General features: G+C 40.7%; 1 protein-coding gene across 4 annotated transcripts in view; it reads right to left on the bottom strand.

The window, feature by feature from the left end:
• Positions 1-17,541, bottom strand: part of HACD2 (3-hydroxyacyl-CoA dehydratase 2) — an 88,690-nt gene that overhangs the window by 63,746 nt on the left and 7,403 nt on the right. For 3 of the 4 annotated variants that reach the window (XM_035274001.3, XM_035274002.3, XM_078351940.1), the window contains exon 3: positions 7,516-7,534. In XM_035274001.3, coding sequence (XP_035129892.2) covers positions 7,516-7,534 — 19 coding nt within the window. Of the gene's footprint in view, positions 1-7,515; positions 17,118-17,541 lie in introns of those variants that run through there. The other variant, XM_078351941.1, reaches the window with a different exon arrangement.

The raw sequence follows: 17,541 nt of genomic DNA, 5'->3' as shown, positions 1-17,541 counted from the left end.
TGGGGAACATTTGATCAGGAGGCAACAGAATGAAACAGAGCCAAGGTGGAGGGAGGCTAAGCTGGTCCAGTCTGAAGGGCTTAACTGATTTGGGAAAGATTTAAGTTTGAATATGGTCACTATAGTCTTCACATAGAGCTCTGTTGTCAGGATGCTGGAAATCTACTGTATTTGAATAAACGACAAAGGCAGAACTAACTGAAAGGAGGGGAAGGTTGGTTTTGGCAACCTCCTACCCAGGCCTCCAGTCTCCCCAGGCAGCTCTCCAGGGGCGAGCCTTATAAGCCTCTAAGCAGGGGAGACAGGCTAGTCTGCCTGGCTAGGTTCAATCCCTCTCCCCCACCCTTCCTGCCATCATCACCACTAAACATGCTCCCAGGCAGAAAGCAATATTTAAATTTGGGTAAGAAATGTTTGTTATCCATTATTTGTGAGAGGGGTGCCACCAAGAACAAGACTTACAGAGAGCCAGTAAGGCATGTGAAGGTGCGCCAGCCCCCAGAAACTAAAGGGGAGTTAGATCTTTGGATCAGAAACTTTGGGGATGGTGGTTTTATACTGTACAGTCTGTATTTTAGATAATTATTCCCTTTTGTCTCTTTCTTACAATTTGGTAAGGTTCATTTTCAAAATGTTGGCTAAGCTAAGTGGAAACAAAGAATGCAGTATGCTTTTGTGCCCAGATATGCTGCTGGAGGCTGGGTCCAGGTGTGAAAGCAGAATCCCGGGTGAGAGAAATTGGAAGAATTCACCCTTCCCTCCAGGATGCTCTTCCCTCCAGAGTTCTCTTCTGCTAAAATTTGGTGGGTTCTGTGTCTGGTTTTAAAGTAAGTGATGGCAGCTCCTTTACAATATTGCGTTGTGAATGACTGATAAAAGCTTGACCCTCTCAGGGACAGCGGGGAGGTTGTTACAGTTTGAGAGGATTTAGTTAGCCATAACTAGTGGGCTGGAAAGTATTTTTTGGCAGGGAGAGACATGGGTCTCCCCAGCAGCTGCTCTGCTTCCTACCTGACAACCTCTGCTACCTAATAAAATCAGTCTGGAGCCATATGCTACCAATGAATATTATGGTGATTGTGAATTTTTTGAAATTCACTTAAAAATTTTTAATAACGTGTCTTCAGTTTGAGGGAGGAGTGCAAGCTGGCACACACAGCAAATATCTGAGACCATAAATCCAGGATATCCTTTGTCTCTGCCTGTTGATGAAATTAAAGTGCTAATACTAAACTTTAGATGTAACTCTCTAGACTGTGACTGAGCTACAATTTTCTATCAAAAGAAAATTTCTAGAGTTATTTATGTTGGCAGTATAATTTCTGACATGAAAGTTCACCAAATGTACAGTGTCACATCTTACCAAGAGTATCTTCAATTTCACTACCTCCACCTCTAATTCCCATCCATAAAGAGGGGAACCATAGTGCAGAATCAGCTGAGAACCATAGCCCCCATGCCTCTTCTACAATCTAATCTTGCAGATGACATAGAAAAGGGATAATACTTCCTAATACTTCTTTCAATACAAATCACATCACATGAACAAAAAACCCCACAACTCTTCTTTGCAGTATTATGGAAAAAAGTATATATCTCAGGGTGGGTTTGGTGTCTGGTTCTTTCTTTATTTTTTGGGACAGGGTCTCACTCTGTTGCCTAGGTTGGAGTGCAGTGGCACAATCCCAGCTCACTGCAACCCTGCCTCCTGGGTTTAAGTAATTCTCACTCCTCAGCCTTCAGAGTAGCTGGGACTATAGGCACCTGCCACCATGTCCAGCTACTTTTTGTATTTTTTTGTAGAGACAGTGTTTCACCATGTTGGCTAAGCTGGTCTCAAATTCCTGACCTCAGGTGATCTGTCTGCCTTGGCCTCCCAAAGTGCTGGAATTACAGATGTGAGCCACCATGCTTGGCCTACTTTTTAAAATTTTCATTTCTAAAAGGAAAAACACTGAGTAAATATAAAAGCATTACAAATCTTAGGTTGAGGGCTGCAGCCACAGCATTTGAAAAATCCCATCCTTCCATTCTCAATAAAAAACAAACCACCTACTTTGAAAAAGTTGAGGTGTGGAAACTCATTTACAGCAACAAAGGGCTTGCCTTCCTTACAGAAATGAGCCCCTCACATGGATTTTAGCTGATTGTTTCTGGAGGCCATATCTGCCAAGTCGCATTGTCACAGCCGTGAACAAGATGCAACCCCAACCCATGTTAAGAATGAAGGGCCCTGAAGTGCTCACTTGCAAAGAAATTATAACTGAAGAAAATTAAGAATATGAAAGAGTTACATTTATATAGATTTAAATATTGAACAGTAGAGGAACAATAAAGCTTTTAATATTCTGTGACATTATGTTGCTTAAGTAATAATAACAGCTACCATTTTATTGGGCAATTTTCAATATAGCCATACTTCAGATGTGCTGAGTGTTTTTCACGCATTTTTCCATTTAATTTTCACAGCAACCTATGAGGTAGGTATTCTTATCCCCTTTTACTGATGAAGAATTAGATAAGCACAAAGGTTAAGTTACTTCCTAGAATCACACACTAGTGAGAAACCTAAGTCTTACTAAAGTTTACACTTTTCATCAACAATATTTAAACTAAAGATATTTCAAGGCTTTAAAATAAGTTTCTGAAAGACTAAGTTGTTATAGTGAAAACTTGAAGAATGCTACAGAAAAATAAACCATCATTCCACGAATAAACTTAAGTGATCTGGGTAAAAAAGAAGCAATGCCTTTAGGCGAATGCTAGTGCTAGAAACAGCTTATTAATTATTGTCTCTAATTCTTCTAAGGAACTGAAACAATTCTGAAGTAAGTTTTAAAAACTCCCACCAGAATTTGGTAAGATGATGATCAAATGTTCATCAGACTCCCACTAGGTACTATGTACTCACTGTTAGGTACCAGGATACAGAGATCAGTAAGAAACAGCTCTCTCTCTAAAAATATTCAGTGGTACCGGTGGGGACATGGGTGTGGAACCAGACCACACATAATACAATGTGGAAGGTATAATACCGAGTGAGATGCTGGGTATTATGGAATAGTGGGGAAGGGTCCCTACTCTAGCTGTAGGTGGTAGGAAGGTTTACTGGAAAAGACACACAGAGCTGGCCAGCTGAGGGGGCTGGCTGCTCATTCCAGGCAGAGAGCAGAGCCCTGAGCACAGAGCAGACGAGCATGGAGCGGGAGGCAGGGAGTGGGCCGTGGCAAAACTGGTGAAGTAGACAGGAACCAGATTATGAAGAAATTTAAACCAGCAAAGTGTTTTAAGAAGGCAAATAACATGCTCAGAATGGTCCTATAACTAAACTCACAAGCGCAGTGTGGAGTATGGACTTGAAGCCACACAGCCATAGGTTCAACTCCTGGCTCTACCTGGCTCTAGGGCTTAGTGCTGTGTGAACTTTGGCAAGACATGATACATTTCTTCTTCTTTTTTAAATTGACAGAAATACATATACACACACATACTCTTATGGTATACAACGTGATGTTATGAAATGTGAATATACTGTGGAATGACTAAATCAAGCCAATTAACATATGCATCACCTCACACATTTATTTGTGGTAAGAACAAAGACAGGAAACCCTCTAAGCCTCAGTCTCAGCTGGAAAATGGGAAGTAAATGAAATAATGAACGCAAAGCACTAGAATTATTATTATTGCTATAAGCCTAGAAGTTCAGGAAGACACATGGGAGTCCAGATGAGACATACTGAGGTCCCAAGTAGGGATGAAGAAACAAGACAACCTGAAAGACATTTAGGAAACCAAACTGACAAAACCTGACAACTGCCTGGCTACAGGAATGCCGGTGAGAGGAGGGGACACCATCGACAAGCTCTCATCTAGGATGAATGACTGAATGGCTGGGGGCTGGCGGCAGCCATGACAGACAGAATAGGGAGGCAGAATGAGTCTGGGGGTGTGGGTCATGCTGAGGAGGTACCTGTGTGCACCCAGGAGCAGACTTCCAGGAAGTCAGTGGACAGGGCTGGAGTCTGGGATGCAGGTGTGGCTTGGAATTGGAAAAGTGTGAGTATCTCACGCCATGGGAAGAGATTACCAACAGAAGGTATGCTCAGTCAGAAGGGGAATGAGCTAAGACAGAACTCCAGAAACACCCACGATTAAGGGACAAAGAAATAAAGAAAAGCACCCAAAGAAAGAAAAGGACTGCAGCAGTCAGGGAACACCAGGAAGGCTCAGCACAATGAAGGCTGAAAGAGCAGGATCTCCAGGAGGGAGTCATCAGCGGTGCCCCATGTAGCTAAGTCCAGGAACTTCCACCAGTGTCCTCAGAATCCAGTTGACAGTATTGCAGACTTTAGACCAAAGGGTGATTTTTGCAGAACAAGGGGAACAGAAGCCTGACTGCAGGGTTCAGGTATCGATGGGCATGAGGAAGTAGAAAGAGCCTACCATAAATCTGGGAAAAGGAATGGAGAACAATTAAATAGTAATATAAGGGAAATATGGGGTCAAAGGTCAGGTTAAAAGATTTTTAAGATGGACCTCTGAGCATTTTGTGAGGTGAGAAGGAAAAGGCAGATAGCACAGGGAGATGAGGCAGGAGCGAGAGAAGCACCGACAGAACAAGGTCCTTGAGGATGTAAGAAGGATCTCACTGCTGGGCCCTGGGGATGCAGAGCCGATTTAAACAGAATCTGCCCTTAAGGAGCTCAAAGTCCGAGGGGGAAGCAAACCTACCAACCTTCTGAGCAGAGTGAGATGTGCAAACCAGTCCTCGGGATGAACTATACCAGAGGAACTCAGGGGGTGCCCATCTGACTGTGGGTTTCCTGGACCTAAGTCTGAGCCTCCTTGCCTCTCTACTCCGGCGCCCAACAGCATCTGATACACACACGTGCTAGGCATTCAGTAATTTTCTTGTGTGGATGAAAAAATATACTTGTCAGAAACTTTATTTCCAGGGTTAGAGAAGTTTTATAGACATATAAGCATATATTTTAAGACAGATAAAGGCATTTAGGGTATTAAAATAAAACTAACATTAACTAAAATCACAGTGCATATGCACGGTGCTGTGACCGGAATGTCTGTGTCCCTCCAAAATTCCTATGTTGAAACCTAAACCGCAGCGCAATAGTATTAAGTGGTGTGGTCTTCAGGAGGTGATTAGATCATGAGGGGTCTCATGAATGGGATCACTGCTCTTATAAAAGGCCCAAGGGAGCTCACTTGCTCCTTCCACCATGCAAGGACACAGCAAGAAGCTACTGTCTATGAGGAACAGGACCTCACCAGACACAGAATCTGTCAGCATCACCTTGATCTTGGAATTCCCAGCCTCTCGAAATGTGAAAAATAAATGTTTGTTATAAAATTTATAAGCTACCCAATTTATGGTATTTAGTTACAGCAGCCAGAACCAGCTAAGATACTTCAAAAAGATGCATCTGAGAGCTTTATTCAGAGGCAGCTGAAGGTTAAGAGAGTGGGGAAGAATGAGGCAGGATTCAATCATGTGAGAAGGCCTGACTGGTTCCAGAACTCTCTCTGGCCAAATATATCCCCCAGTCTGCTAGGTTGTGCTTAAGATTTATTTAACCATTTATGAAAGGATAAAATTTTTCATTTCAAAATTATAAAGGACTAAAAAGAAAATGTGTGTTACACTGAACAAAAGTTAAAATCTTTTCATCATAAAATGAAATCAGGCGTCAGACTGACCTGACTCCAAATGAGCTTCCCCATTTACCAGCTGTATGACCCGGGCCAGGGCACCTACTCTTCTCTGGGAAAGCAGATCATGGGACAGATGAGCTCCTGATACCCTTTCAAATCTATTATTCAAAGATTCTAAAGCAGTGTTTCTTAGCCTTTTGGGAATCACAAACTCCTCAGAGAATCTAACTGAAGCCATGAGTTCTCTCCCTACCCCCCCACCAATAAACACAGAATCATACATATAAAATTTTGCACATCATTTGAGGGGCTCCCTGAACTCCCATGATCCCAGGTCAGAAGTGAGAAACTAGTAGAGATGCAATTCTTTCTTTCTTTTTCTTTTAAACAGAGACTCTGTTGCTCAAGCTAAAATGCAATTGTGTGACCACAGCTCACTGAAGCCTCAACCTCCCGGGCTGAAGCCTCCTTCCACCTCAACCTCCTGAGTAGCTGGGAGCACAGGCATGCACGATCACACCTGGCACGTTTTTTATTTTTTGTAGAGATGGGTTCTCCCTGGGTTGCCCAGGCTGGTCTCAAACTCCCAGCCCTAAGTGATCCTCCTGCCTCAGCATCCCAAGGTGCTGGTATTATAGGCATAAGCCACTACACCTGGCCCAAGGTGCAATTCTTTATAATAAAATTCTTGGCCAGGTGTGATGACTCATGTGTGTAATCCCAGCACTTTGGAAGGCCAAGGTGAGTGGATCGCTTGGGGCCAGGAGTTCGAGACCAGTCTGGCCAACATGGTAAAACCCCATCTCTACTAAAAATTCAAAAATTAGTCAGGCATAGTGGTGCAGGCCTGTAATCCTGGCTACTTGGGAAGCTGAGCTATGATCACACCAATGCACTCCAGCATGGGACCCTGTCCCTAAAACAACACAAAAAGAAGGTAATGGAGCCAGATACCATAGTGACCTCTGCTAGACCCACAGGGGATAGTTTGCTGTTTTCTACCTGCATGCCCACCTGAATGGTAAGACTCCCTGAATATAGCAAGTACCCACTTTAGTTGTGGATTAAATTGATTGGGCTGTAGCAGTGTGGATTTATAGTTCTCAAGTCTTTAAACCTTCAGGGCTTCTGAATAAGTATTAACTTCAAATCCTCCTGTTGACAGACAAACTTGGAGTGCACAGCAATCACTATGGGCTTGCTCTATGGGGTCTATCAACTTTCCAACACCAGTTTTTATTCAATTAGAGGGGTCTAGCCACCCCAAACTAGACATTATGCCTCTATTCCATGGCAAAATTTGATGACTCATCCCTCCCCACAAAAAGAAAATATACTGTATCCGCTTTTAGTAGAAATCCCCTACATTTCATAACCCTTCATACTTAGCACTTTTCTAATCCCTCTCACATACACGTACTATTCACCTGGGAGGTAGGCAATACACGAAGTCTTCCAATTTTAAAGATAAGGAGAGAGAATTATACCATTTAAGTGATTACAGAGAGGGCTTTTCAAATACCCCAGCACCAGAACTCCAGCCACATTTTTATAAACGTGCTAATGTTTCTATTACCCTTGTGCTAAGAAAGTGGGAGACATCTCTTTTAAATTAACCGAATAATAGCTGTGACCTTTAATAAAGTGTTCAGTCATAACATCTAAATATTGCCTACGATTTCAGAAACCGAAAGCCACTCTAATTTCAGCACTTTCACACATGATGATTAAATCATTTAGTTTTTTCAATATTCAATAGAAATTAATCGAGCCTCTCATCTATGACTTTTTAAACAAGCAGAATCCAGCCTACATAGTGGGGGGGCGGGAATCCATACTTACCTATAGCACAATGTAAAACCTAGAGGAAAGGGGGGAAAAAAAGGAGAATTAGTAAAAATCAATAGCATTAAAGTTTTATTTCATATAAACTAATGTTTCAGTTAAGAATAGAGCAGCATCTGCCAGCAGTATTAAATATGAAAACGAACATTCCACTTTTAAACTTAGCTATAGGCCACTCAACAAAATGTGAATTCTTGCTCCGATTTGTTTGTTTGTTCATTTTTAGTTTGTGTATCTTTGAAGGATTTTCTGAGGAAGATTTAATCTTCCCATTCAGTGGCTTATCAGACAACAAGGGCTCTTTTATAATGCACAAACGTGTAAGAGCAGTAAGTGTACAGCATCTCCATGTCCCATACACTACAGAACAGAACCGCCACGGACTCTGGAACACGGGGTGAGAGAGCCTCTGTTGGCTCTCCTTGCCTGGCAGGCCCTTCAACACAGACATTCATTCTGCTAAGTTCCACCCTCAGTCCCCATCTTGACTCATTCAATGATCTCAGTGCAGGGGTGCTCCCTAGCCCAATTCAACCCTCTCTCCTGGGGATCTGGGCCCACATCCCAAGCTGCCTCTGGACAGCTCCAGCTGAGAGTCGCAGCAGTGGCTCGAACACAGTCTCAATGGGAAGCACACACTTTCGCGATGCCTCTTGATAACCAACCTCGCAGTCTTTGGGGTTCAACAGTCCTTCCTTCCCCTTATCCTCAAATAAAACCAGTTTTCAAGTCCTGCTGATGATTCTGGGGTCTGTCTTCTTCATTTTTATTTTCAGTGCCCCGAGTAAGACTGCCATCTCCAATCCATCTCAATGGCCATCCAACTGGCAAATGAGGTCCTTCTAAATCACTTTTCAACTCACCCTTTATATAGCAGTGCTTTAACTCTGGTGGTGGTGGTGGTGGTGACAAAAAGTAATTTGAAGCCATTTATAAGATTGATTTGATGACCAAAGCTTTTCTAGATGATATAACCTAATAGCTATTGTAGGGCATTTCAGAATGTTTACATTTCTGCAGCAGTCTTTATATTGTTTGATCCCAACGATTACCCAGCAGATAGGCAGGACAGAAAATCTCTACTTGCAGACAAGAAAACCAAGGCTTGGAGAAGCCGCACAACTTGCCCAGGGCAGTAAATGATGACCAGGATCAAGAACTTAGGTTTTATTTCTATTCTATCGTATTCTTCCATTGTTCATTAGTTATGAGAGCTCTACAGAGGCCAGAACTTGACAAGACTTAGCTTATCTAAAACATGCCTGAGCCTGATAAGACTGTGCTCAAAAACTATTTCACTCAGTTTTGTGGGGAGGGAAGTGGGAGGGTTGGATTAAAAAAACAAACCAAGCTGCACAATGTTGCTGGTAACTGACAGGAGAACAAAATTAACACACTGCATATCTTACAATATTTTTCAAAAGAAAACACTGCTAAGTAAATACTAAATTGTAAATATGATAAGCTATACTTCCTACGGCAAAGTTGAGGAAAACTAAAAGACAGATCTAGATTAAAATGGGGAATAAAATACATTCTTTGAAGCAACAAGACAGATGACAGTGCCTAACAGAAAACCTATTTTTTTTTTGGACATGGGGTCTTGCTGTCACCCAGTCTGGAGCGCAGTGGTACAATTACAGCTCTCTGCAGCCTCAACCTCCTCAGACTCAAGCGATCCTCCCACCTCAGCCTCCTGAGTAGCTGGGATTATAGGCACGTGCCACTATGCCTGGCTAATATTTCTATTTTTTGTACAGACAGGTTTCGCCATGTTGCTCAGGCAGGTCTTGAACTCCTGGGCTCAAGTGATCCACCAGCCTTGGCCTCCCAAAATGCTGGGATTATAGGCATGAGCCACTGCATCTGGCCCAGAAAACCTATTCTATCCATGTATGCAGCAAGACACCCAGGCTGGCTGGGTGTGGTTGCTCACGCCTATGATCCCAGCACTTTGGGAGGCCGAGGATGGCAGATCACCTGAGGTCAGAAGTTTGAGACCAGCCTGGCCAACATGGTGAAACCCTGTCTCTACTAAAAATATAAAAAATGAGCTGGGCATGGTGGCACATGCCTGTAGTCCCAGCCACTTGGGAGGCTGAGGCAGGAGAATCGCTTGAACCCAGTTGACAGAGGTTGCAGTAACCCACGGCACTCCAGCATGGGTGACAGAGCAAGACTCCAACTCAAAAAAAAAAAAAAAAAAAAAAAAAAAGACATCCAGGTTGCTGATTAGCAATGGGACACTGCAGGGGAGTACACGAAGCAATGAATGGCTAGCATGTCTTCTTTGTAAGACAGAGCAGTAGGTCTCAGTCCTCAGATGCACTCTCCCCTTTTTAATCACACACATTTTATAATGCCTCCTCTACATTCTGAAAAGAAATTCATAAATCAAATGACCTACCTACACAAAATTTTCAAAAGCAAATAAATACAGTGTCCCAAATGATATGAAAAAGAAGAAATAAAGTAATTTATTTTTCAAAATGTGCATTTCAACTTGTATATGCAGACATAATGATGCAGTCAGACATACATAGTAACTTATGATAAATAAGTTTTGGTTTAAAAATAAGAATATCAGAAACCACTGCAGATAAATATATGAAAATAAAAGGGCAGAAGTAGAGGTACAGACTAATACTTGGGAAGAAAAGAATATTAAGATAATAATGGAAATAAAGAAATAACCTTATCTGAAGTTGGAATAAAATGCTAAAGTAATTAACAATGAAAGTAGATAAATTAAAGAAGTACATTACTATCTCAAACAAGCTAGATCTTATTTATTTATAAAGTGCGGTGTCAAAATCTCCTAAGTAATGTCATGGGATGAAGTCGGAAGAGAGTATCTGAAAATCCATCCTTCCCAGAAGGCAAAAGATCCATCCTTCTGCCTTGAAATCCTGTTGAGACATACAATCAGTGCCAATCTGTAAAAAGATCTTGAAAATGTATTCTTTAAATGGTACAATAAGGAATAGAGGAATTAGATGTAAAAAACTCTAACATAAGAAGTAATAAAGCCATTGTGTAACAGAGGATACTTTTAGGACAAAACAAAAGACGAGCTACCCCAAAGTAAAATTTTTATTTCACAACCTAGATTTCATATCATAACACACAGGCAATAATATGAAGTATTTGTCTATGTTAAAGAAATCCACTGCATTTCATGTGTCTCCATTAATTTAATCATTGACGTTTAAACAGGAATCTCAAAACTGATTTTCAATGATTTTCACTACTGTGCTGAAATCCTTTTCAGGTGAATATGCAAGCTATTAATGCTGTAATACTTACAGAACAGAATGTGCAGAGATAACAAATTACTTAATTATTTTGAGACAATACTTTCATTTCACTTAAGCTTCTCTCTTCATACCAACAATGGTGGTAGGACAGCATTCTCAAGATGACCCTCCACAATTACTGTTCCTTGGCTATTCAAACACTCATCTAGGTACTGCAGTATAGGGATTTTGCAAGTGCAATTAAAGTCTCAAGTCAATTGATTTGAAGATGCAGGTATTTTGTGGGTGGACCTGACCCAACTGGATGAGCCCTTTAAAAGCAGTCTCCTCTGGGTGGTGGCAGAAGGGGAAGTCAGATATTCAAAGAACAAGAGGGATTCAGCAGGTCACTCCGGCTTTGAAGCTGCAGCGGGTGGGGGTCATGTGCAAGGCCTGGAGAGCAGCCTCTAGAGTTGAGGAGCGACCTCCTGCTGACAGATAACAAGGAAGTGTGGATCTCACAACTACAACTATAGTCAGCCAATAACCTGCATGAGCTTGTAAGTGGATTCCTCCCCTGGAGCCTCCAGATAAGAAATCAGCCAGCCTGGCTGACACCTTGATTTCAATCTGATGAGACCCCTGAGCAAAGAACCCAGTCAAGCCCAGCTTCTGAATTAAGAGAACTGTGAGCTAATGATGAGTGCTGTTTTCAGCTGCTAGGTTCATGGTATTTTTGTTAAGCAGCAATAAAAAACTAAGACCACAACCTTCTAACTTAATAAGCTTTTTGATTTCTCATGAAGTTTTTTCAGTATTAATATGTACTATAAAATGGTCCATTTATATTTGTAGAGGGTCTGGCCTGGGGAAATGTGCAGAAGCCAAGGAGGATGCAGAACAAATCTTCATTAAGTTGGACTGTTTCACATGTTGTAGGACATCTAGCCAGTAGCATCTCCAGTCATTGTGGCAAATGAAATATCCTCACAATTTTCCAAAATGCACTCTAAGGTGGTGGCACTACTTTGTTGAGGTCCACTAAGAATCGATAGACAAGAATAAGCACACCTCATCAAAAAAAAAAAAAATTTAGAGAACTTGCCATATTCAAAATCTCCCTTGAAAATACATGTTGGACCAGGCACAGTGGCTCATGCCTATTATCTCAACACTTTGGAGGCCAAAGCAGGAGGATCACTTGAGGTCAGGAGTTCAAGACAAGCCTGTGTAACATAGTGAGACCCCGTCTCTACAGAAAATGTTAAAAACTAGCTGGGCATGGTGATGTGACTGGAGTCCCAGGTGCTTGGAAGGCTGAGGCAGAAGGATCACTTGAGCCAAAGAGGTTGAGGCTGCAATGAGCTAAAATCATGCCACTGCACTCCATCCATCTTGGGCAACAGAGCAAGACCCTATCTCAAAAAAAGAAAAGAAAATATGCACCATAAACTCCTCTCTCCTGTGTCCTTTCCATTTCCACTGGCAATAAACCAATATTAGTTTTAAAATTTAACCTCATTGTCAAAATGCCATTTGCACAATAGGTTACTTGGAAACACCTTTTCAAAGTTTCTAAAATTTGAACTAGGGGAATTATTTTTGTAAGTTACCAACAATTCTGTTCTATTTCATTTTTAATCCAAGGTAAAACAATAACAACAAAGCTCCAAAAAGTTTAACAAGTCTCAAAAGGAACAGAAATCCAAGCAGCTTTCAAGACCTCAGCTGCAGCCCATGGACTTAATGTGATTCAGCCATAGTGATTTCCCATCTCTGTCTTTCAATTCAAAATCCCAAATTCTTGGGAGGGGAAAAAAAACCTCACCAGTCCACTTTGGGTCAGTTAGGCACCCCTGGATCAGCCAGCTATGGCATAAGAGGCAGAGTCAGATAATAGAGATGTAGCTGCTAAGGGTCCAGCCTTGAGAACCAGAAAAATTCAAGAGAGGACATGCTGGGCTGGGCAGCTCCATGGACACGTCCACTACACTCATTTTACTGGGCAGAGGACCATCACCAATTTGAGTTACATTTACCAGTATTTGATTTATTTTAGAAATTATCATATTCTACACATAAGTGATTCTATTCTTGCTTAAAACTTACCTATAATAATAATATATAGTTTTTAAGGATAAGGATAGACACCAAAATTTAAAAGTGCTTATCTTTAGATTATGACTGCTATGCATTCTTCTGCATCTGGGTTTTTTCTACCATGAATAAATAGTACTTATTACTGGGGGAAATACCTTTCCCCTCTCTCTGGTTTCTAAGAAGATGGATTTCCACCACATAGTACTAGTCTCCTTTAATTACTTTACCTCTGGAAAGGATGACTCATTTAAGCATAAATGGGATGTGCTCAATTCAGCTCCATCTGAGAGGTTTCACAGAGAGCCCCAAGTTCTCATGGTTTCTTCTAAGACAGCCTGTCTGCTGCTTGGGACAGGGTGGGTGGTGAGTCTAACTGTGGAGTTCAGTTAGCAAACCATTTAACTCACACACTGAAGCATGTCCTCAGCCTTTATCACTAGCAAAGGTGATTTTCAGGATCCTTATGCAACTCCTTTGAGTTATTGCTCAATGTTCAGAACATAAGCAAGCAAAAGGGTGTTGGTTATTCATTGGGCTCCCTCAGACTCCAAATATGTTTTCAAAATCCTTTTACATCCAATTTTTAAAGAGGAAATACTGAAAAAAATTCCTCAATTACCATTATTTTTCCTTTGCCACTTAATTTCACCTTTCTTGCTATCTCCAGCCCTATAATTTGCTAATTTGTTATTTGCTTAATTTGCATATTCTGATAGTGAAATGCTGAAGTTTCACAGAACTTAAAAGTGGGGAAATATGTAAGGTCATCTAATCCAGTGTATTCACTGCACATAGTGAATTGAGGGAGAGAGGTTAAGATCAAGGCCACAGGGCTAATTAATGGCAAAACCAAGTCTTCATACCCAAATTTCTTATCTCTAGGGTTTTTACATACACCGTGACACCGCTTAAGAACAATTCTATTTTTTAACTTCTATAGCATTTCTGCCAGCATTTTACAGATTTTGTTTCTCTGTTCTGATAATCATTCATTCATCATATGGTTTCACTAACATGTGTCTCCCATGTTCTTGCTACTGACAAATTGTGAACTGAGTTTCTCTTCAGCTTCTGCTCTGAAGTCACTTATCTTATGCTGTACTGGGTAGTTCCGCTTTTCTTGACACTTGGTCACAGCAAGCTGGTTTGTCCCGTAGTCTCATAAGCAACACTTGTTATACTTTAGTTTTCAACCAGCAATCATCATCTCATATTTTAATTTGGATAAACTTAGTCTATTTGCATAAACATAAAAAATGGTGCATTTTTGCTATACTCCATTATCCTATAGGTTTATTATTATTCTCCTGTCATTAAAAAAAGTTAACAGGATTTGTAGTAGATGTAAAACTCTTATTTCTCTTTAAATAAAAAAATAAACTAGGCCGGGTGCGGTGGTTCATGCCTGTAATCCCAGCACTTTGAGAGGCCGAGGTGGGTGGATCACAAGGTCAAGAGATTGAGACCATCCCCGTCAACATGGTGAAACCCCATCTCTACTAAAAAAAATACAAAAATCAGCTCATGTACCCCAAAACCTAAAATGCAATAAAAAATTAAAAAAAAAAAATACAAAAAATTGGGCCGGCGCGGTGGCTCAAGCCTGTAATCCCAGCACTTTGGGAGGCCGAGGCGGGTGGATCACAAGGTCAACAGATCGAGACCATCCCAGTCAACATGGTGAAACCCCGTCTCTACTAAAAATACAAAAAATTAGCTGGGCGTGGTGGCGCGTGCTTGTAATCCCCGCTACTTGGGAGGCTGAGGCAGGAGAATTGCCTGAACCCAGGAGGCGGAGGTTGCGGTGAGCCGAGATCGCACCATTGCACTCCAGCCTGGGTAACAAGAGCGAGACTCTGTCTCAAAAAAAAACAAAAACAAACAAACAAAAAAATTAGCTAGGCATGGTGGCGCATGCCTGTAATCCCAGCTACTAGGGACGCTGAGGCAGTAGAATTGCCTGAACCCAGGAGGCAGAGGTTGCAGTGAGCCAAAATGGCGCCACTGCACTCCAGCCTGGGTAACAAGAGCGAAACTCCGTCTCTAAATAAATAAAAAAATAAACAAACTAAGCTATTGTCTTCCTTTTTCAAAAAAATTAAAAATCTTATTTTCCTCATTCATCTTATCTTTAATTACATATAATACAGAATTTCTAAAAGTTACACGATTCATGTGACATATAAATACATACTAAAGTATATTAAAAGTGGTAATCTTTTACTACACCCTTGTCCCAAAACATCAATCCCCTGCAGTGGTAAGCTCTAATAACAGTTTGATATATCCTCTTCCACACCTTTTTCAATATCTGCAATTTTGCTTTTTTTCCTATTGATTTTCCTAATCTGAAAACATCACCACATAACTATTCTCATTATTATCAATTAAAAAACGTATAAACTCTGGATAATACAAAACTTATATTGTTATGTTTGTCTTCCTTCCCGCTTCATTCTGTCCTGGCAAAATCTGAAATATCTTATGGGATTCAACATGATCACACTGCAATCTGTACCGTGGTCTAAAGGCTTATGCTGTGCGGTGGCCACTAGCCATATTTGCCTATTTAAACTTGAATAAAAAGTAAAGAACATTTATTTTTATTTATTTGGAAAACAGGGTCTTGCTCTGTTCCCCAGACTGAAGTGCAGTGGAGTGACCATAACTTCAGCCTGAAACTCCTGGGCTCAAGCGATTCTCCTGCCTCAGCTTCCCGAGCAGCTAGGACTAATGTGTGCCACTATATCTGGCTAATTTTTTAAATTTTTTGCAGAGAACAGGTCTTGCTATATTGCCCAAGTTGGTCTTGGAACTTCTGGCCTCAAGCGACTCTCACACCTTGGCCTTCCAAAGTGCTGGGATTACAACTGTGAGCCACCACTCCCAACCAAAAGTAAATAAAACTTAAAACTCAGTTTCTCAGACCCACTAGCCAAAAATTGCAGATATTGAAAAAGGTGTGGAAGAGGATTTTAAGTGACTAGTGGCTACTGTTTTGGATGGTGTTCCAACATTATCACTGCAGAAAGTGCTATTGGACATTGCTAGTCTGAAAACTTGGCTAATTTCACTTATTTATATAACAATTAAATAAATACTCTTTGATAACAGCTAAATACCCTTGATTAAAGTTAAATACTCTTTGATAAGGTGCATTCAAAGTTCCATTACTTTTAGTGTTTTCAAAATGTTTCCAACTGTAGAAAATTGCATGGTCTATTATCCAGGAAGCTATTGTTTCCTACTAGCTTCATGTGGATTTTTTTCTTCTTTCAAGTTTAAGGTCTCAAGCTGTTTTTAACTACCACATTTTAAAATCTTCTCTTTTCTGCTAGAAATGGTTTAAGTATCCAGGAAGGGAAGAAATTTTTTTGTTGTGGAATATCATAAACTCTCAATAACCATACTGAGGTAGCCTTTCATTTCAGAAAAGTTCTGTATAACTGATTATTTATAAGTTGTATATTCCAATCTTTTCTACTTCTGGTAGTCTTACTTTTTGAAAGCTTATATACCCTCATCAGGTTTTCTAGATACATTGGTTCTATACATACTGTTTTTCTGTTGTGATGTTTTATAATGTTTCTTTTGCATAGGGAACTTTGAAATTTTCCCTATGACTTCTGTTCTGGTATTGATTTTATGTGAGAATGTGATTGGAAACTCCCACCTTTCTTGCATCTTCAGTATCACCTGTTTCTTGCACTGTGGCTCCTTCCTGTCCTATATTGCCACCACTGATATTTTTAGTTCTTTGATTTTTTTGTTTAATTTCAGCACATTCCTTTCTACAGATGTTAGCTATTGCACCTCTTTGAATACCACATCAATTTGCTTCTATTTTCTTGAGTCATCAAGCCGCGAGGCCTGCGTGGGTGGGTTCCTGTTTCCTTCAGGCTCCCTCTTCCCTTCTAATGTTGTGACAATTACTAATTTTAATCAAGTTAGAGTTTTCCTCTGGTTTTCACATTGTTTGAGAAGCTGGCTTTTCTGGGATTTGTTGTCATTTGTATTTGTGTTAGATGTCTCCACTAGGACTTGCTCTTACTAGCTTTTCTAAAGTCTCTTTTAGAGATGTGTTTTCTCAAAATGGGTCCACAATAAAAGTAGCCTAACATGTGCATGTAGCTTGCATTTCAGAAGTTCCTTTTTGAGACAATTACTGGGAAATCAGAATGTCTGCAAAGAAGGAAAAATATATTACAGATTATGGTTATGTCCTCAGACCAGTTCACAAAAGCAGTCTGAAGTGCAATTCCTCCATGGCAAAAATTAGTTCATGTTTGAGCCATAAAGACAGAAAAACTGGCAGGGAGGTAAGAAGAGATCTTTCTTCTTAAGGACACTGCAAGTTCCTAAGACTTTGCTATATTTTAGAGAAATGTCCAAAATCAGTTTCCTATTTCATTAAAGTATCTGAAGAGCACTATGAGGTGAGGTCTGAAGAATGAGACTGGGACACACAGATGTGGCTGAGAAAGTGGTGCTGGGCTTAGAAGACTAACAAAAGCTGTCTGCTGTCTCTCACCACTTCTCCAGACCCTGCCCTAGAGCAATTCTAGGACATGATCAAAAATGAGACTGGGTTGTTTATTGATTTTTGTGAATAAGTGGTTTTAAGCTGCAGAAAGATCTGGAAGACAATGGGAAGGAAAGGGAAATTCTGTGGTTCATTAAGCAGTCT

The sequence above is a fragment of the Callithrix jacchus genome, chromosome 15, assembly GCF_049354715.1.
Source record: "Callithrix jacchus isolate 240 chromosome 15, calJac240_pri, whole genome shotgun sequence".
In the NCBI taxonomy this organism is placed as follows: domain Eukaryota; kingdom Metazoa; phylum Chordata; class Mammalia; order Primates; family Cebidae; genus Callithrix; species Callithrix jacchus.
This window is presented reverse-complemented; position numbering and strand designations above follow the sequence as displayed.